The sequence below is a fragment of the Lepidochelys olivacea genome (assembly GCF_965140295.1).
Source record: "Lepidochelys olivacea isolate rLepOli2 genome assembly, chromosome: 4".
NCBI lineage: Eukaryota > Metazoa > Chordata > Testudines > Cheloniidae > Lepidochelys > Lepidochelys olivacea.
Genome location: NC_140414.1, coordinates 149,501,567 through 149,523,376, shown reverse-complemented (window position 1 = coordinate 149,523,376; position 21,810 = coordinate 149,501,567). Strand labels below are relative to the sequence as shown.

At 47.8% G+C, this 21,810-nt stretch overlaps 1 protein-coding gene across 1 annotated transcript in view; it reads right to left on the bottom strand.

Moving 5' to 3' along the window:
- LOC311519314 (dedicator of cytokinesis protein 2-like) overlaps nt 1-21,810 on the bottom strand; it is a 338,844-nt gene that overhangs the window by 216,503 nt on the left and 100,531 nt on the right. Inside the window, exon 18 of the mRNA XM_084625731.1 lies at nt 11,593-11,782. Coding sequence (XP_084481857.1) covers nt 11,593-11,782 — 190 coding nt within the window. The remainder of the gene's footprint in view (nt 1-11,592; nt 11,783-21,810) is intronic.

Sequence of the window (21,810 nt, the reverse complement as noted above, 5' to 3'; positions counted from 1 at the left end):
ATCATGTGCCAGCAATGCCCCTCTGCCATGTACATTGGGCAAACTGGACAGTCTCTACGTAAAAGAATAAATGGACACAAATCAGATGTCAAGAATTATAATATTCATAAACCAGTCGGAGAACACTTCAATCTCTCCGGTCACTCGATTTCTGATTTCAAAGTGAGTATCCTTCAACAAAAAAACTTTGAAAACAGACTCCAACGAGAGACTGCAGAATTGGAATTAATTTGCAAATTCGATACAATTAACTTAGGCTTGAATAGAGATTGGGAGTAGAGTGGTTGAGTCATTATACTAAGTAAAACTATTTCCCCTTGTTTATTCCTTCCCCCTTCCCCCCCTCCCCCACTGTTCCTCAGACGTTCTTTTTAACTCATGGAAATGTGCTGGAAATGGCCTACTTTGATTATCACTTCAAAAGGTTTTCTCTCCCCCCACCCCACTCTCCTGCTGGTAATAGCTCATCTTAAGTGATCACTCTCCTTACAATGTGTATTTTTTCATGGTCTATGTGTATATAAAATCTCCTCACTGTACTTCCCACTTTATGCATCCAATGAAGTGAGCTGTAGCTCACGAAAGCTTATGCTCAAATAAATTGGTTAGTCTCTAAGGTGCCACAAGTACTCCTTTTCTTTTTGCGAATACAGACTAACACGGCTGCTACTCTGAAACTTCTCTGGCATCAAAGTTCTAGCAAGCCAACCACGTTTGTCCACAAGTCTCTGAATCTGAGAAACACTGATGTGCTTATATTGTGGGAAACGCAGACATCTTGCCTTGACGTGTCTGGTGAAGACTTGGGCAGAACTGGGACCAGGAAACACCAGGTCCCGTACTCCAAGGAATCAATCCAGACAGAGCTGGTCTTCTCTTTCCTTCAGTAGTTAATAGCACCCATGGGCCACAGTGGGCAGAGCAGGACCCCCAAGTCAGTTTCTGATGCAACTCCAAATACATCTATAATTCAACTGCTGATAAGCTCAGAAATTCACCTAGAGACCCAAGCCAAGTCAGGGGCCTCAGGTAATGTTAAGGACTTGAACCTTGCCATGGCCCATGCAGTTCCCACCAGATCTGATCGAGACTGTAGATGGGTCTCTTCTCTCCACAGAACAGTAACCCACCAGACCTTGGCACTAATGGTTATCAACCTTCGGCGCATCAGGAAACACTACAATTTGGACTATGCTGGGCCCCCATGTGCGGTCATCCTAGGCATGTCCTGGCTAAACACCCATGACCCCCACATTCATTGGCAGGAAACCCTACACTTTAGCTCCCACTATGCCGATTATCCTGTCTCCCAGGATCTGAGAACCAGACCAGTGTGCTCTGTGGTTCATGTCACACACTGCAAGACCCTGATCATCAAGGAACAAGACCGCTAGGACCCTGATCGTCCCCTACAGCTCCATTTGCTGTGGCCGAGATCCCCCACAAATATTGTGACTTTGCCAGTGTTTTTTGAGAAGAGGAAGGCAGACATCCTGCCCTCACATGGGACTTATGATTGCCTGATCAATCTCTAGCCTAAAGCCAAGATCCCATTTGGTCAGATATATGCCCTCTTTGAACCTGAACTTCAGGCTATCCACATATACTTGTAGGAGAACATTCAGAAGGGTGTCATCCACCTGTCCACCTCCCCAGAGGGCTCTCCAAACTTTATTGTCAAGAAGAAGGATGACTCTTTGCAGCTATGTATTGACTATGTGGCCCCGAACAAACTAACTGTATGAAACCACTTCCACTTATAAATGAGCTCTTAGACTGACTATGGGCAGCCCGTACTTTCATGAAGTTAGACATGAGTGGGGCCTATAACATGGTGCACGCGCATGAGGGAGATGAGTGGAAAACCATCTTTCACACTCTATATGGCTTCTACAAATACCTATTCATGCCGTTCAGCCTAAGCAATGCTCCAGCAACATAGGAGCATACGTGGGATGATCTTCGTTCAGTACCACCCCTCCCGCCCCTTCTAAAATACTAATTAGGTAAAAATTTGTAACCACACGTCCCCTGGGCGTGCTTGTAAGACATGTGACTCCTTCGAGGGAAAAGGGTGCAAGAATCAAGCAAAGTAAATTACCGTTGGGGGGATTCCTTAATTGACGCTTGGAAAAGCAACGCTGCTGGACAGAGCAGCCAAACCTCTGCTCCGTGGGCTCGAGTAGGACTGTGAACCAGAGGGGTTGTCTCAAGGCAGCCGAGGCCTGGCCTCGAGGGAATCCGAGACAGACCAGAGGGCTGAAAAGACCAGACCAGGAGGAAAGAAGCCGTCTATAAAATTGGTAACCACCTTCTCTGTTTGCCAAGCAGGAACTGTGTGATGCTAGCACAGGGCCTGTTTGTGTATGTTTGTGAAAGAGAGACTTGTTAAGAGGAATGTATAGCTCTTAATGTATAGCACTTATGTCTAACATAAAGGAGTTATGTGCTTAATATAACCCTTTGCCACTTATGTAATTCCTTCTCAATAAACTGCTTTGTACTGAAGACAATTACTGTGGACCTTTTTCACTGGTATGGCAGTAATCTGCTCCACCGGGAGCCAGTAAAGATCCATTTCAGGGGTAGTAGCACCCCGTGTTGTTAACAGTGATTGTCATGGTCGGAGTTCTCTGTAGAAATGGGACTCCTGAACAGACGTTCTTTGGTTGTGTCCACCATTTTAGGGAGTCTTTGCCCCTGCGTGGCATTGTAACACATCTGTTTAAGTTGTGCCTGTGCAGGATGTACACTGTTCGAAGCCAGGCCTGTAGGCATCTCATGTGAAATCTGGTGTGTTTGATAACAAATGCTGTTGCTGACATGTGCCCCAAGAGCTGTAAATCTGTTCTGGCTGATGTTTATGGGCTGTTGATCAATGTCTAAATTAAATTGACTAGCGTGATGAAGCATTGCTGAGATAGCGTTGCTGCTGCTGTTGAACAGTTGGGACAGGCGCCTATGAATTCCAATTTCTGGACGGGAATCGGTGTAGACTTTTGCACATTTATCTATAACCCTAGGCTCGTGAAAACGGTTATCATACTCTGTGTGGCGTTTATTGCTTCTTGTTGTCTTGGTGCCTAACGGAAGTTACTAGATCGCAGGCCCTGGTGCTCATGGGAGACTTCAATCACCCTGATATCTGCTGGGAGAGCAATACAGCGGTGCACGGACAATCCAGGAAGTTTTTGGAAAGTGTAGGGGACAATTTCCTGGTGCAAGTGCTGGAGGAACCAACTAGGGGCAGAGCTCTTCTTGACCTGCTGCTCACAAACCGGGAAGAATTAGTAGGGGAAGCAAAAGTGGATGGGAACCTGGGCAGCAGTGACCATGAGATGGTCGAGTTCAGGATCCTGACACAGGGAAGAAAGGAGAGCAGCAGAATACGGACCCTGGACTTCAGAAAAGCAGACTGTGACTCCCTCAGGGAACTGATGGGCAGGATCCCCTGGGAGAATAACATGAGGGGGAAAGGAGTTCAGGAGAGCTGGCTGTATTTTAAAGCATGTATTTTAAGGTCAGGTTTGACAAAGCCCTGGCTGGGATGATTTAGTTGGGGATTGGTCCTGCTTTGAGCAGGGGCTTGGACTAGATGACCTCCTGAGGTCCCTCCCAACCCTGATATTCTATGATTCTATGAATCCTTATTGAGGTTACAGGAAAAAACCATCCCGATGTGTAGAAAGAATAGTAAATATGGCAGGCGACCAGCTTGGCTTCACAGTGAAATCCTTGCTGATCTTAAACACAAAAAGGAAGCTTACAAGAGTGGAAGATTGGACAAATGACCAGGGAAGAGTATAAAAATATTGCTCGGGCATGCAGGAGTGAAATCAGGAAGGCCAAATCACACCTGGAGGTGCAGCTAGCAAGAGATGTTAAGAGTAACAAGAAGGGTTTCTTCAGGTATGTTAGCAACAAGAAGAAAGTCAAGGGAAGTGTGGGCTCCTTACTGAATGAGGGAGGCAACCTAGTGACAGAGGATGTGGATAAAGCTAATGTACTCAATGCTTTTTTTGCCTCTGTCTTCACGAACAAAGTCAGCTCACAGACTACTGCACTGGGTAGCACAGCATGGGGAGGAGGTGACCAGCCCTCTGTGAAGAAAGAAGTGGTTTGGGACTATTTAAAAAAGCTGGATGAGCACAAGTCCATGGGGCCGGATGTGCTGCATCCGAGAGTACTAAAGGAGTTGGCGGGTGGGATTGCAGAGCCATTGGCCATTATCTTTGAAAACTCATGGTGATTGGGAGAGGTCCCAGACTACTGGAAAAAGGCTAATGTAGTGCCCATCTTTAAAAAAGGGAAGAAGGAGGATCCGGGGAACTACAGGCCAGTCAGCCTCACCTCAGTCCCTGGAAAAATCATGGAGCTGGTCCTCAAGGAATCAATTCTGAAGCACTTAGAGGAGAGGAAAGTGATCAGGAACAGTCAGCATGGATTCACCAAGGGCAAGTCGTGCCTGACTAATCTAATTGCCTTCTATGATGAGATAACTGGCTCTGTGGATGTGGGGAAAGCAGTGGACGTGTTGTTCCTTGACTTTAGCAAAGCTTTTGACATGGTGTCCCACGGTATTCTTGCCAGCAAGTTAAAGAACTATGGGCTGGATGAATGGACTATGAGGTGAATAGAAAGCTGGCTAGATTGTTAAGCTCAACGGGTAGTGATCAATGGCTCCATGTCTAGTTGGCAGCCGGTATCAAGTGGAGTGCCCCAAGGGTCGGTCCTGGGGCTGGTTTTGTTCAATATCTTCATTAATGATCTGGAGGATGGTGTGGATTGCACCCTCAGCAAGTTTGCAGATGACACTAAACTGGGAGGAGAGGTAGATACACTGGAGGGTAGGGATAGGATACAGAGGGCCCTAGACAAATTAGAGGATTGGGCCAAAAGAAATCTGATGAGGTTCAACAAGGACAAGTGCAGAATCCTGCACTTAGGATGGAAGAATCCAATGCACCGCTACAGACTAGGGACCGAATGGCTAGGCAACAGTTCTGCAGAAAAGGACCTAGGGGTTACAGTGGATGAGAAGCTGGATATGAGTCAACAGTGTGCCCTTGCTGCCAAGAAGGCCAATGGCATTTTGGGCTGTATAAGTAGGGGCATTGCCAGCAGATTGAAGGAACGTAATCGTTCCCCTCTATTTGACATTGGTGAGGCCTCATCTGGAGTACTGTGTCCAGTTTTGGGCCCCACACTACAAGAAGGATGTGGAAAAATTGGAAAACGTCCAGGGGAGGGTAACAAAAATGATTAGGGGACTGGAACACATGAGTTATGAGGAGAGGCTGAGGGAACTGGGATTGTTTAGTCTGTGGAAGAGAAGAATGAGGTGGGATTTGATAGCTGCTTTCAACTCCCTGAAAGGGAGTTCCAAAGAGGATGGCTCTAGACTGTTCTCAGTGGTAGCAGATGACAGAACGAGGAGTAATGGTGTCAAGTTGCAGTGGGGGAGGTTTAGGTTGGATATTAGGAAAAACTTTTTCACTAGGAGGGTGGTGAAACACTGGAATGCGTTACCTAGAGAGGTGGTGGAATCTCCTTCCTTAGAAGTTTTTAAGGTTAGGCTTGACAAAGCCCTGGTGGGATGATTTAGTTGGGGATTGGTCCTGCTTTGAGCAGGGGGTTGGACTAGATGACCTCCTGAGGTCCCTTCCAACCCTGATATTCTATGATTCTATGAGGTAATCATCCAAGGTAATCATGACTCCATGTCTGTGGAGGTGTGCCACCATGACAGCTGGAACTTTGGAGAAAACCCTTGGGGTGGTGGACAAGCCAAAGGCTAGTACTTTGTTTTGGAAGTGTTGTTTCCCTAGGGTGGACCTCAAGAGTATTCTGTGTGATGGGTGGATGGTAATGTGGAAATACGCCTCCTGCAGGTCGAGGGACAAAAGCCAGTCCCTCTTTTCTAACACTGGAATTATGGTTGATACTGTCACCATCTTGAAATGTTGGGTTTTTACAAATTTGTTGAGTTTCCTTAGATCCAATATGGGTCTCCATCCGCCTGTCTTTTTCTGCGTGAGAAAATAATTTGAACAGAGCCTTTTCCCTCTGTGCTGAGTTGGTACAGGTTCCACTGTACCTAGATAAATAAGGTTATTTACTTCCTGTTGCAACAGTGACTCGTGAGAGGGGTCCATGAAGAGGGATGGGGAGGGCAGGTGGGTGAGATGAAGATAAAGGGGATGGAGTAACCAGTTTGGATCATTTCTAAAACTCATCTGTCTGTCGAGATGCTGCACCAAACTAGGTGAAAAGGTGACAATCTCTGAATAGTCGGGAGGTAGAGTCTGTTTCTAGCATTAGAATAAGTGGTTGTCTCGTGCCCTCAACCACACCTTAAAAATTGCTGTCTAGTTTTGGATTGTTGGGACGTTGAAGGTTTGTTTTTTGGCTGTCAACATCTGGTTTGCCTTTGCTTGCGGCATTGTTCATACTGTCTATTTTGTGTGTATGGTGGTGATTGGAATCTCTGGATATAAAACCTGCCCTGTTTCTTTTTATTTGCAGGTGTGTAGATACCCAGGGATTTCAAGGTTACCCTTGAGTCTTTAAGGGTGTGGAAAGATTCATCCGTTTTGGCTGCAAATAATTTTGGGTCTTCGAAGGGTAAGTCCTCAACTGTTGCCTGGACCTCCCTGGGGGACCCCGAGAGATAGAGCCAGGATCCCCGGCACATAACCACAGATGTTGCGATAGATCATGCTGCCATGTCTGCGGAGTCAAGAGAGGCCTGCAAGGCCATCCTGGTGATGAGATGTCCTTCAGCTATATTCGCTTTAAATTGTTCTTTTTTATCATCAGGCAAATTGTTAATAAATTCTGACATTTTCAAAAAGATGGTGTGCATGTGTTTCACCAGGAGAGCTGCACAATTAGCTATGTGGAACTGAAGTGTTGCAGAGGAATAGGCCTAGCAGCCTACGAAATCCAACCTCTTCCAATCTTTGTTGTATGGGGTTATTCCAGAGTTGTGTTGTTTTCCCCTCTCGTTTACAGCCTCCACCACTAGTGAATTGGTGTAGGGTGAGTAAATAAAAACTCAGCCCCTTTAGATGGCACATAATATTTTTTGTCCTATTTTTTGCATGATGTGGGAGCTGTTGCTGGTGTCTGCCAGATGGTTTTTGCAGGCCCCATAATAGCATCATCAATCAGTAAAGCTATCTTTGCTGATGGAAATGACTGGAGTATGTCCAGTAGCTTATGCTGAGATTCAGGTACCTGTTTTAAAGAAATGTCTAACGATTCTGCTACCTGAAAGGCCTTAAAATCATCCCCAGTGGTGGCGGCATTATGGTTTCGTCTGGTGACGAAGATGAGAGGTGTGCAGGTGGTGAGGCTTCCTGATCAGATATGTCCTCAGTTTCCTCCGTCACTTCCTCTTGTGTTTCTGAGGATGCTGGGATAGGTGGTAATAGGGATTGTGCGGCTCTCAATCTTGGTGGGCAAGGAGGCCTGCAGTGGTGGGCCCTGTACCTTGCCCACAGATTCCAGTAAGGCCAGTTCAGTGGGAAAGGCACGTGGGGTGGTGCCTATGGGTGCCATTACCAAGCACGTGCCTCTGAAGATGGGTGACATGCTGGTAGCTGAGATGGTCCAGATTGCAGTGAGGAGTGACGAGGAGTATATATCACTGCATCATCCTCCTCTTCACCATCACTGGAGGGAGGGGGAGCTGATCCAGATGGAGTATTCAAGTGGCTCAGTACTAATCTGGATGGAGTACCTTCGGTACCGAGTAGAGGGAATTCAGGTGTTGAAGAGATTATTAGGTCTGCATGTCTTGTGAATTGTTGTGGAACCGTGGACTTTGGTACTGGAGATGGCATTACTGGCGGCCCAGGAATGTGAACTGTAGTCGCTGGTGTCAAGGGCTTTGAGCTGAGCAGCATAGGTACAGCAGGTGGCACCACTGCGCTGCTTGGTTCCGAGTTTCTTTCGGCTCTGCGGATGCCGAGGTGGAGGGTTTCACTTTGCTCTGTGAGCATCCGTTCGAGCTTGCCCTCATAAGGTTTATCACTCTCCAGTAGGGCGTCAAGACATCTAAAGAGGACACTCCTCGAAAAAGAAGCTTTGTTCCTACTATTAAAATTTAACGATGCTTGGTTTCAGAAGGCTGTCTGGATATTGTACTCACCACTGGTCAGACTCTTGAAGGGAAGAAACTGCACCGGTGTATATACACAGTGGATGCACCCTTACCTTTGCTCTGAGTACATGCATTCCAGGTCCTAGGGGGCAAAAAGAACCCTCCTAGGCCTGTCTTAGGGTAAATAGGGTTCTGAGGCTAACTCTTTTTGTTGCTATGAGAAAACCAATTATATGTCCTGATACTGACAGTTTTCCTATCTCTTTAAGCCAAAGTTTACTTCAGTTAATGTAAGATGGTATGGGATACTTAACGTAAGTGAACAGGATTATCACAGGCCAATTTGGGCTATATAACTGCTATATTAATGCTTAATAATATGCATACTTAAATGCTTGGAATATATATTGTGGGTAGTATTATTAACATAATATATATGTATGCTAGTCAGCGTATATTAGTCAACAGTAACCTCCAACCTGTTATGCATCATCCACTCTGTTACTTAGTGAACCCATCAAGTCTTAGACCTTGACCAGGATCAGACCTCTGCAGCCTTCACATTCCAGAATGGGATCCTATAACATGAGGGACAAATCTATGTGCCTGAAGGGATCACTCTGCTTCGAATCCTAAAATTCTGCCATCATGCTCCCCTAGCAGGCCACTTTGGCCATTCAAAGATTCAAGACCTGGTTTCCAGGAAGTTTTGGTGGCCAGCAATATGTGCCTCTGTTGCGTCCTGTGTAGATTCCTGTGATCTTTGCACCCGGACTAAGATTGCCTCATTCAAGACTGCTGGGTCTCGTCCAGCCCCTACTCACTTTGCCCTGGACTTGGGCCATCCTTCCCATGGACTTTATCATAGATTTACCACCTTCCCAAGGCCACAGTACTATTCTAGTGGTGGCTGACCACTTAACCAAGCTGGCACATTTTGGTCCATGCCAGGTGCTTCTGCTCAGGAGACAGTTTGTCTGTTTATGAACAACATCTTTTGTCTCCCCGGCTTGCCTATAGGCATGGTATCTGACCAAGAAGTCCAGTTTATTTCCCACTTCTGGCAAGAATTTCTATGCCATCTGAGTATTGACACCCTAACCTCAATGGCCTTTTATACAAGCACCAAGAGTCAGGCAGAGTGGGTCAATCAAGTCCTTGAACAGTACCTACGTTACTTTCTAAACTTATCATCAAGATAATTGGCTGTCCCTGATTCCTCACCTCACGCCAAGTTTACTTTTACATCAATGCTAGAAATGCCTCCAGCAAGCAAGACTCTTTTTGTTGCTAACTATACTTTCCATCATTGTGCTCACACAGAGATCCTCGCCGAATTGTCAATGCTTGCCACTAACAAAATCATTGTCCACAACCAACAGGTAAACCAAGAACTCCAGGGCAGTTAAAAATCGCCAAGACAACTTATGAATGGTATACCAACCAGTCCCGCCAGCCAATACCTGGTTTTGGGGTAGGGGATAAGGAGTGGTTGTCTGCCTGGAATCTGTGATCAACTTGCCTCTCTGCAAAGCTGGACTATCCGTACACAAGGTCTTTCCAAATCACAAAACAGATTCACCCTGTTATGTTCAAGTTCAAGTTACAGCTACAAGATTCCCTCAAGATTTACACTGTTTTTACATCTCCCTTCTAAAAATTATTATTCAAGAATCCCTTCCCACTGCATACTCCTCTTCCACCTATAACTGTTTGGGGCCAAGAAAAATAAGTGGTTCGATATATTCTAGCTCAGGAGTGGGCAAACTTTTTTGGCCCGAGGGCCACATCTGGGTATGGAAATTGTATGGTGGGCCATGAATACTCATGAAATTGGGGTTGGGGTTCAGGAAGGGGTCAGGGCTCTGGCTGGGGGTGCGGGCTCTGGGGTGGGGCCTGAAATGAGGAGTTCAGGGTGTGGGAGGGGCCTTTGGGCTGGGGCAGGGGGTTGGGGTGTGGGGGGGTTGAGGGCACTGGGGTGGGGCTGGGGATGAGGGGTTTGGGGTGTAGGAAAATGCTCCAGGTTGGGACAGAGGGGTTCAGAAGACAGGAGGGGGATCAGGGCTTGGGCAGGGGGTTGGGGCACAGGAGGGGCTCAGGGCGGTGCTTACCTCAAGCAGCTCCTGGAAGCAGTGGCACGTTCTCCCCTCTGGCTCCTATGCGGAGGCACAGCCAGGCAGCTCTGCATGCTGCCCCATTCTCAGGCGGCAATGGGAGCTGCGGAGGCGGCACTTGGGGTGGGGGCAGCGCACAGAGCCTCTGGCTGCCCCTACATGTAGGAGCCGGAGGGGGGACATGCCACTGCTTCCAGAGCCGCACAGAGCCATGGCACAAGCACACAGAGTGGCTCCCGACTCCACTCCCCAGCGGGAGCTCGAGGGACGGATTAAATCGGCTGGCGGGCCAGATGTGGCCACGGGCCATAGTTTGCCCACCCCTGTTCTAGACTCTTGCTGGGTATCTAATTGACTGGGACAGGTATGTCTCAGACAAATGTTTCACAAACTCAAATAACTGAGGAGAAGCTTTCATAGAATCATATAGAATCATAGAATATCGGGGTTGGAAGGGACCTCAGGAGGTCATCTAGTCCAACCCCCTGCTCAAAGCAGGACCAATCCCCAATTTTTGCCCCAGATCCCTAAATGGCCCCCTCAAGGATTGAACTCACAACCCTGGGTTTAGCAGGCCAATGCTCAAACCACTGAGCTATCCCTCCCCCTGAGAACCTGCAGAACACATCCATGCCCAAGATCTCCTGCAAGCCTTTCACCACATGTACCCCAAGAAACCAGGCCCCAAGGCCCTTAGACGGCACCCTCGATGGGGAGGGGGGCACTGTGAGGGCCTGCAGCAGAGCTAGTCTCCAGGCAGCCTCATCAGTACAGCTGGCCTGTAGCAGGCTGCCTGACTGGCCACATCACCTGATTGGCTGGAGGGTCTAGCAGGCCAGCTCTTAAGCCATCAGCTGCAGCTAACTGGCTTCTCAATGCTCATGCCCAACATTGTGCCTGCTCTTGTGTCACCTTGTTCCCGCTGCTCCTGCCTTGCACCCAGCCTTGCCTCTGTCCTGCCCTTGCCTTGAACCCTTCTTTCCCTGCTACCCTGCTTACTCCAGTTCCTGACCTCTGGATTGACCTGTGGCTCTGGCTTCTCACTACTGACTCTGGCTTGACCCCTTGCAGTTTCCCAAGCATTTTCCTCACAGGCAAGAGGCTGCCCATGCATGCTGATACATGTGTGTTTATACCCTGTAACTAACAGCTGTATCCTAAAGGATCTCCTGAAGGGGGCTGATGGGCTGTGCAGCTGTGTGCAGGGTGGACAAACATATACAGATGTGTAGGAAGTGAATACAGCTTATTTAAAAGTATGGCAATGTCACACTGGCATGTTGTGATGTGCACGCTGGCATACCGCAGAAGTGTCACACTGAAGTTTGTGGTGTGCAATTCTGCTGAAAGCAGGGGAAAACTCCTACATACCATTCTGGGTTAGTTTGGTGGAGCAGACGAGGGTGGAGATTTGGAAGCTGTCCCGGGAAGATATGCCCATACCAGCCATGCCACCGCTCACTCGGAATGAGGAACCAGAAAGGGTCTTTGACTCTAATAGACTTCTCGTAAAAGGCAGATTCAGGTAAGAGCTGGAGTCCTCCAATTTCCTGATGTCACCCTAAAATCCAAAGTGTGTCATCAGAATGGGCAGGACATAAAAGATTCAACCTGTATGACTCAGCATTTTTTGATAAATTTGGTTGATAGCAGTAACTGTGTTGACGTAAAAAGAAAAGGAGTACTTGTGGCACCTTAGAGACTAACCAATATACTTAGACTTCGTAAAAAGAAAAGGAGGACTTGTGGCACCTTAGAGACTAACCAATATACTTAGACTTCGTAAAAAGAAAAGGAGGACTTGTGGCACCTTAGAGACTAACAAATGTATTTGAGCATAAGCTTTCGTGAGCTACAGCTCACTTCATCGGATGCATTCAGTGGAAAATACAGTGGGGAGATTCATATACATAGAGAACATGAAACAATGGGTGTTACCATACACACTGTAACGAGAGTGATCACTTAAGGTGAGCTATTACCAGCAGGAGAGCGGGGGGGGGGGGGGGCGGGGGGAACCTTTTGTAGTGATAATCAAGGTGGGCCATTTCACTACAAAAGGTTTTTTCCCTGGGTAAGGTAACAGGGGCAGTTTTTTTGTTTTTTTTTTTTGAAACAGAAAGAAAGTTTATTGGTAACGCTTACAACATTACCAAAGGAAACAAAACAACTATGCAACAAAACAACGCAATCAGAAGGTATAACACAGCAGCTTTCAGGAGGGAGAAGTGTTCAGGCTAGCCTGGGCCCAGAGCAGGGGGGCTTCCTCGACACTCGTGGTCTTCCACCCTCCTGAGTTACCTGGTGGCCTAGAGCGGGGGGGCTTCCTCGACACTCGTGGTCTTCCACCCCCTCGAGTTACCCAGTGCCGCGCCCAGTGTCACCGATCCTCCCTCTCCTGAGAGTGCCCGGTAAGATGGGCACGGCTGCGGGGTGGGCGGTTTGGGGGGGGGGTAGACACCCACGTATTATAGGACCCCTCCTAGATGACAGGAATGATGGTATCCACAGCGGCAACGGCTGGGGTTGGTGTCTCTCGCTCTTCCCCTCAATCAAAGGGTCAGACGGAGGGAACCGGACGGGGTCACCGAGCAGAGAACCCCAGACAGCACCCACCGCTCCTCGAAGGCGTCAAGGGAGTCGGTGGATGCCGCCCAGAGGAACTCTGCCCGGATACGTGAATGTACTGAGGATTGGAAAACGGCCCCACAATCGCAGGACGTTTCATGGGCCGTTTCATGCAGGACGTTTCCTCTCTCTGGTTTTATAAATGGCTGTTTTAGCCAAAGCTAGGAGGAGGTTGACCAGAAGATCCCGCGACTGAGTCAGCAGTGTGCCCTTGTTGCCAAGAAGGCCAATGGCATTTTGGGATGTATAAGTAGGGGCATAGCGAGCAGATCGAGGGACGTGATCGTTCCCCTCTATTTGACATTGGTGAGGCCTCATCTGGAGTACTGTGTCCAGTTTTGGGCCCCACACTTCAAGAAGGATGTGGATAAATTGGAGAGAGTCCAGCGAAGGGCAACAAAAATGATTAGGGGACTGGAACACATGAGTTATGAGGAGAGGCTGAGGGAGCTGGGATTGTTTAGCCTGCAGAAGAGAAGAATGAGGGGGGATTTGATAGCTGCTTTCAACTACCTGAAAGGGGGTTCCAAAGAGGATGGCTCTAGACTGTTCTCAATGGTAGCAGATGACAGAACGAGGAGTAATGGTCTCAAGTTGCAGTGGGGGAGGTTTAGATTGGATATTAGGAAAAACTTTTTCACTAAGAGGGTAGTGAAACACTGGAATGCGTTACCTAGGGAGGTGGTAGAATCTCCTTCCTTAGAGGTTTTTAAGGTCAGGCTTGACAAAGCCCTGGCTGGGATTATTTAACTGGGAATTGGTCCTGCTTTGAGCAGGGGGTTGGACTAGATGACCTTCTGGGGTCCCTTCCAACCCTGATATTCTATGATTCTATGATTCTATGACTTTGTGGGGCCACGGATGGGAAGTGTATAGATAAAAAGGTGGGGGGAAAAATGAAGCCAGAAGCGTAATATAATATTTGTGAGGAGCCGGAAAAGGGGCTGCAATCTGGCACACTCTAAATACACGTGCGCCAGGGTTTCCCTCACATTACAGAAAGGACAAGTGTCCGGAATGGGGGTAAACTGTGTCAGAAACATAACAGGGGCAGTTTTTTTTTTTTTTTGAAACAGAAAGAAAGTTTATTGGTAACGCTTACAGAATTACCAAAGGAAACAAAACAACTATACAACAGAACAACGCAATCAGAAGGTATAACACAGCAGCTTTCAGGAGGGAGAAGTGTTCAGGCTAGCCTGGGCCCAGAGCAGGGGGGCTTCCTCGACACTCGTGGTCTTCCACCCTCCTGAGTTACCTGGTGGCCTAGAGCGGGGGGGCTTCCTCGACACTCGTGGTCTTCCACCCCCTCGAGTTACCCAGTGCCGCGCCCAGTGTCACCGATCCTCCCTCTCCTGAGAGTGCCCGGTAAGATGGGCACGGCTGCGGGGTGGGCAGTTTAGGGAGGGGGGGGTAGACACCCATGTATTATAGGACCCCTCCTAGATGACAGGGATGATGGTATCCACAGCGGCAACGGCTGGGGTTGGCGTCTCTCGCTCTTCCCCTCAATCAAAGGGTCAGACGGAGGGAACCGGACGGGTCACCGAGCAGAGAACCCCAGACAGTGCCCACCGCTCCTCGAAGGCTTCAAGGGAGTCGGTGGACGCCGCCCAGAGGAACTCCGCCCGGATACGTGAATGTACTGAGGATTGGAAAACGACCCCACAATCGCAGGACGTTTCATGGGCCAACCTCCTCTCTCTGGTTTTATAAATGGCTGTTTTAGCCAAAGCTAGGAGGAGGTTGACCAGAAGATTCCGCGACTTTGTGGGGCCACGGATGGGAAGTGTATAGATAAAAAGGTGGGGGGAAAAATGAAGCCAGAAGCGTAATAGAATATTTGTGAGGAGCCGGAAAAGGGGCTGCAATCTGGCACACTCTAAATACACGTGCGCCAGGGTTTCCCTCACATTACAGAAAGGACAAGTGTCCGGAATGGGGGTAAACCGTGTCAGAAACATAACAGGGGCAGTTCCAGAACAATCAGGAACTTGCTGGAACCAATTAAGGCAGACAGGCTAATTAGGACACCTGGAGCCAATTAAGAAGCTGCTAGAATCAATTAAGGCAGGCTAATCAGTGCACCTGGTTTTAAAAGGACCTCACTTCAATCAGTGAGGGGCGTGCAAGGAGCTGAGAGTGAGAGGGTGTGCTGCTGGAGGACTGAGGAGTACAAATGCTATCTGGCATCAGGAGGAAGGTCCTGTGGTGAGGATAAAGAAGGTGTAGGGAGGAGGCCATGGGGAAGTAGCCCAGGGAGTTGTAGCTGTCACACAGGTGTTACACAAAACACTGTAGACAGCTGTGATCCACATGGCCCTGGGCTGGAAACCGGAGTAGAGGGCGGGCCTGTGTTCCTCCCATAGCCCCAACTCCCTGTTGGGTACAGGAGGAGTTGACCTGGACTGTGTGTCCCACCAGAGGAGAAAGTCCCTGACCTGTCCCCCGAGCCACTAGATGGACCAGCAGAGACTGGGGATTGTTCTCCTTCCTTTTCCCCATGCTGGCCAGTGATGAGGTTAGCTGAGTGAATGGCAGGTTTGAGCCACTAGCAAAAGTGGCCAAACTGAGGGCTGCCGTGAATCTCTGAGGCAAGCAAATCTGCCAATAAGTGCAGGACCCACCAAGGCAGAGGAGGAACTTTGTCACAGTTTCTTAATGTATTAGGCTTAGACTTGTATGTTTTGTTTTATTTTGCTTGGTAACTAACTTTGTTCTGCCTCTTATTACTTGAAATCACTTAAATGTCTTAGTGATCAATGTCTCCATGTCTAGTTGGCAGCCGGTGTCAAGTGGAGTGCCCCAGGGGTCGGTCCTGGGGCCGGTTTTGTTCAATATCTTCATAAATGATCTGGAGGATAGTGTGGATTGCACTCTCAGCAAATTTGCGGATGATACTAAACTGGGAGGAGTGGTAGACATGCTGGAGGGCAGGGATAGCATACAGAGGGACCTAGACAAATTGGAGGATTGGGCCAAAAGAAATCTGATGAGGTTCAATAAGGATAAGTGCAGGGTCCTGCACTTAGGACGGAAGAACCCAATGCATAGCTACAGACTAGGGACCGAATGGCTAGGCAGCAGTTCTGCGGAAAAGGACCTAGGGGTGACAGTGGACGAGAAGCTGGATATGAGTCAGCAGTGTGCCATTGTTGCCAAGAAGGCCAATGGCATTTTGGGATGTATAAGTAGGGGCATAGCGAGCAGATCGAGGGATGTGATCGTCCCCCTCTATTCGACATTGGTGAGGCCTCATCTGGAGTACTGTGTCCAGTTTTGGGCCCCACACTACAAGAAGGATGAGAGGTGGTTCCAGAGAGGATGGTTCTAGACTATTCTCAGTGGTAGAAGAGGACAGGACAAGGAGTAATGGTCTCAAGTTGCAGTAGGGGAGGTTTAGGTTGGATATTAGGAAAAACTTTTTCACTAGGAGGGTGGTGAAACATTGGAATGCGTGGCTTAGGGAGGTGGTGGAATCTCCTTCCTTAGAAGTTTTTAAGGTCAGGCTTGACAAAGCCCTGGCTGGGATGATTTAATTGGGGATGGGTCCTGCTTTTGAGCAGGGGGTTGGACTAGATGACCTACTGAGGTCCCTTCCAACCCTGATATTCTATGATTCTATGAAATCCTACTTTTTATACTTAATAAGATCACTTTTGTTTATTAGTAAACCCAGAGTAAGTGATTAATACCTGTGGGAGCAAACAGCTGTGCATATCTCTTTATCAGTGTTATAGAGGGTGGACAATTTATGAGTTTACCCTGTATAAGCTTTATACAGAGTAAAATGGATGTATTTGGGGTTTGGATCCCATTGGGAACTGGGTGTCTGGGTGCTGGAGTTAGGTGACCTGCTGAGCAGTTTTTGGTTAAAGTCTGCAGCTCTGGGGGCGTGGACCAGACCTGGGTCTGTGTTGCAGCAGGCTAGTGTGTCTGGCTCAACAAGGCAGGGTTCTGGAGTCCCAAGCTGGCAGGGAAAACAGGCTCAGAGGTAATCTCAACATGTCAGGTGACAGTCCCAAGGGGGTCTCTGTGACCAAACCCATCACAGTAATCATAAATAGGGAACTGTAATTGAGTGATGGTATTTCTGGTGGAGCCATACATGGATATATTCTTGGTCTGATGCTATTTAATATCTTTATCAGTGATCTAGAAGCAAATATAAAATCATTGCTAGCAAAATTTGTAGATGAGACAAAAATTAGAGGAGTAGTAAATAATGATGGGGTCTGGTCACCTATACAGGCTGACCTGGGTAGTTTGATAAGGAAGTTCATTTTAAAAACATGAGTTTTAACATAGCCAAAGGCAAGGTCATACATCTAAAAACAATGTAGGTCACACTTATAAGATGGGGGAATGTGTCCTGGAATGCAGCTACAATTAAAAGGACTTAGGGGTCATGGCAGAAAATACATAAAATATGATCCTTGGGTGTGTAAGCAAAGGAATATCAAATAGGAGCAGGGAGTGGTATTAGTGAGGCCATTACTGGAGTTCTGGGTTCAGTTCTTGTGTCCACACTTCAAAAAGGATGTTGAAAAATTGGAAAGGGTTCAGTAAAGAACCCTCAAATGACTCAAGTTCTGGAAAGCCTGCCATCTAGTGAGAAGCATAAGAAGTTAGATATATTTAGTTTATCCAAATGAAGGTTAAGAGGCAACTAGATTACCATCTACAAGTGCCAATGCAGGGAAGAGATTGTGATGGACATGGAGCCACTCTAATAATTTATGAATACTGTATGATCTATATTGGGTTTGTAACAAGGTGGGCTTCCCCTTTAAAGGCTAGAGGCCTGGGGCCATCCAGCCCTGTTTGATTATCATATCCAGCCAGGAAGGGGTCAGGTGATCCCTATAAACGAAGGAGAGCTCAGCTGGAGGACCATTGCAAGAGGGAGGTTTGCTCTTGTGACTGGCCCTGGAGCAGAGAGAGAGGGGAGAACACAGAGGACCAGAGCAAAAGGCCCCTGGGTCCTTGCAGCCTGCATAGATTGTGAGTTTTGTACTGTTATTTTGAATTAACAAAATGGTGTCCTAGAAGAAGGGCCTGAAAGATTTAGGCATGGCAGTGAGTCCTTTGTGGTCTCAGGAGACAGGCCAGCAGCTTTCATGTGATGGAGAATGCGAGCAGGCAATCAGCCCTTGGAACTGAGGGGGCATTAGCTCTGAAGGTTCTACCTTGACCTCCTGTGGAGTCTACTGAACTGGTTTGGACAAGCAGGGCCAAAAGTGGGGACTGAAAAGGACAAAGGAGCAAAAAGAGATTCTCTCTTCCCAGAGGAGAGGTAGCTGCTGAGATGCTGTTCAAACTCACACAGGCAGTCTAGGCCTGTCTAGGTTACCAGCAGGAGATGGTGAGCTGGTAGGTAAGACAGACATGCGTATAGACTGTTGTTTTAAAATCTTTTCCTCTAAATGCTTTACTCCTACTATTAAAATTAAACAATGCTTGGTTTCAGAAGGCTGTCTGGGTACTGTACTCACCACGGGTCAAACTCCCAAAGGGAAGAACTGCACCAGTGTGTATGCATAGTGGATGCATAGTGTGTATGCACGGTGTAGCCCAAGGCCAGGTCTAAAAATGGGAGAATTGTATGAGTCCACCCCAGAGGTAAAGGTAGGAGACCTGACAACTGAGGGGTTGCCCTCAGAGAGGCTGCGAAGGGGACAGAGGTGCAGTTACAGCTGCAACAGTGACTGATTTCTGACAGCAGATAGCTCGTTAGTCTCACAGTATGAGGCAGAACAAGATCTCATGGTTGGAAGCTGAAGCTGGACAAATTCAGACTAAAATAAGACACAAGTTTCAACGGTGATGGTAATTAACAGTTGGAACAATTTACCCAGGGACGTGGTGGATTTTCCATCACTTGGAGTTTCTAAATCAAGACTGGAAAGATCTGCTCTAGCGTGACAGAAGTTCTGTGCCTTATGCAGAGTTTACTGGGTGAAGGTCTGTGGCCTGTGTTACCCAGGAGGTCTGACTAGATGACCATAATGGTCCCTTCAGAGCTTAAAATCTATTAATCTAATCCACCCAAGAAAAAATTGCCTGAAATACAGCCTCTCAACGGGAAGGAGAATTTGGGGAAGCAGGAACAGCCAAGGAAGACAGAGGCACGGCGCAGCAAATTAGACAGGAGTTTGCAATGACATGATATTGAAATCAGTGCAGCTTTGTGGTGCAGAGGCATCATGTCATGGAGCAGAAGCAGGGAGGCAACAGCCTTGCAGAGAATAACCTATATCATAGAAATGTAGGGCTGGAAGGGACCTCGAGAGGTCATTTAGTCCAGCCCCATAGGCTGCGGCAGGAGCAAGTACACCTAGATAGGTGTTTGTCTAACCTGTTCTTTAAAACCTCCATTGGAAACCTCTTCCAGTGTTATCCTTATAGTTAGAAAGTTTTTCCTAATATCTAACTTAAATCTCCCTTGCTGCAGATTAAGTCAATTATTTTTTGTCCTTCCTTCGGCAGACAGAGAGAACTGATCGCCGTCCTCTTTATAACAGCCCTTAATATAGCTGAAGACTGTGATCAGGTCCCCCCTCAGGCTTCGTTTTTCAACACTAAACATGCCTGGTTTTTTTTGTTTTTTTTTCAACCTTTCCTCGTCGGTCAGGTTTCCTGAACCTTTTATCATTTTTATTGCTCTCCTTTGGACTCTCTCCGATTTGTCTACATCTTTCTTAAAGTGTGGCATCTGGAATTGGACACAGTACTCCTGCTGAAGCCTCACTCGTGCCAAGTAGAGCAAAACAATTACCTCCAGTGTCTTACATACAACACCCCTGTTAATACACCCCAGAATATTAGCCTTTTTCACAACTGCATTACATTGCTGACATATATTCAATTTTTGATCCACTATAACCCCCAGATCCTTTTCAGCAGTACTACTGCTTAGCCAGTTATTCCCCATTTTGTAGCTGTGCCTTTAATTTTTCCTTAAGTGTACTACTTTGTACTTGTCTTTACCAAATTTCATCTTGTATATTTCAGCCCCATTCTCCAATTTTAAGTCATTTTGAATTCTAACCCTGTACTCTGAAGTGCTTGCAACCCCTCCCAGCTTCGTGTCATTTGCAAATTTTATAAGCACACTCTCCACTTCATTATCCAAGTCACTGATGAAAATATTGACTCGTAACAGACCCATCATAGGCCCCTCTGGAACTCGACTATACATCTCCTCACTTTACAGTGAACCATTGATAACTGCTCTTCGTGCATCGTCTTTCAACTAGTTTTGCACCCACCTTACAGTAATTTAATCTAGACCACACTTCCCTAATTTGCTTATGAGAATGTCAAGCCTTACTGAAATCAAGTACATCAAATCTACTGCTTCCCCCCATCCATTAGGCCAATAATCCTGTCAAAGAAGGGAAAAAACGGTTACTCACCTTCTTGTAACTGTTGTTCTTCAAGATGTGTTGTTCACATCCATTCCAATCAGGTGTGCGTGCACCGTGTGCATGGTTGCCGGAAAGTTTTCCCCCCAGCAGCTCCCGTTAGGTCAGCTATGGAGCCCCCTGGAGTGGCAGCTTCTTGGCGCTCAATATATGACCCTGCTGGCCCGACCTCTCTTTCAGTTCCTACTTGCCGGCTACTTCAACAGAGGGGACAGAGGGTGGGCTTTGAAATGGACGTGAATAACACATCTCAAAAAACAAGTTACAAGAAGGTGAGTAACAGTTTTCTTCTTTTTCGAGTGCTTGTTCACATCAATTCCAACCAGGTGACTCCCAAAGAGGTGCGCACCTGGCCCTGTGGTGATGAGGGCTGGGATGGCTTATGCCTGCCATTCCTACCTCGCCATCTAGAAAAGTCTTGTCTAGGGTAAGGTGGTTAGGAAGTTGAGGGGGTTGAGGCTTAAAATGTTTCCACTGCATAGCTTGGGTGTGCATCCCCAGTGACATCAGTGTCGCCCTTGAATCCTTTAGGCTGTGTAGCCTGGAGTCTGTTTGCTCCACGAATAATCCTGCCCCATCAAAGGGCAGGTCCTGTAGAGTCTGTTGGACCTTGCGGGGGGGGTAGACCCAAAACTTGAAGCCATGAGGTCCTCCTCATGGCTATGCTGCAGGACAAGGTACACGCCTGTAAAGAGGTCTGTGCCACTGCCTTGCCCTCCTCCATAGTGGCCCCAAACTTGTCCCTGGACTCCGATGGGATTAGCCCCTTAAATTTGAGCATGGAGTTCCATGAGTTAAAATTATATCGGCTCAAGACTGCCTGCTGGTTAGCAATCCTGAACTGTAGGTCCCCCTGGAGTAGACCATTCTACTAAAAAGGTCAAGTTTTTTAGAGTCCTTGGACTTAGGCATGGGCCCCTGCTGTCCCTGCCTTTCATGTTCATTAACCGCAGACACCACCAAGGAGCAGGGCTGCAGGTGGGTGTACAAATACTCGTAACCCTTGGAGGGAGCAAAGTATTTGCGTTCCACCCCTTTGGCTGTCGGGGGGGATAGAGGCCGGGGTCTGCCATACAGTTTTGGTGTTGTTTTGAATAGTCTTAATGAGTGGCAATGCCACTCGGGATGGACTCTCTGGGGCCAAAATGTCCACCATTGGGTCCTCCTGTTCCACCACCTCCTCGGTTTGTAAGCCCATATTGTACACCACCCTGCGGAGCAGGTCCTGGTGGGCGGGACTGTCTATGGGTGCTGGTCCTGAGACCGAAGTTCCCATACTGCCTTGTCTGGGGAGGAGAACAAGGACGCAGGTGAGGGAACCAGGTCATCCTGGCCTGTTAGTCCATGGGGACCTTCTGACCAACCTGCTGCTCCAGGTCAGTGACCACTGGTTCCACCAAAGGGGTGGGGATATGTGCCAGTGAAGGTCCTGTAGCTGGAGTCTCTTCCGCACCTCTGGGCATGGGCCGGCTGGCTGAGGCCGTCAGCATCCAAGACTCGGATGCTACAGACTGGAAGCCCTTGGATAAGGTAC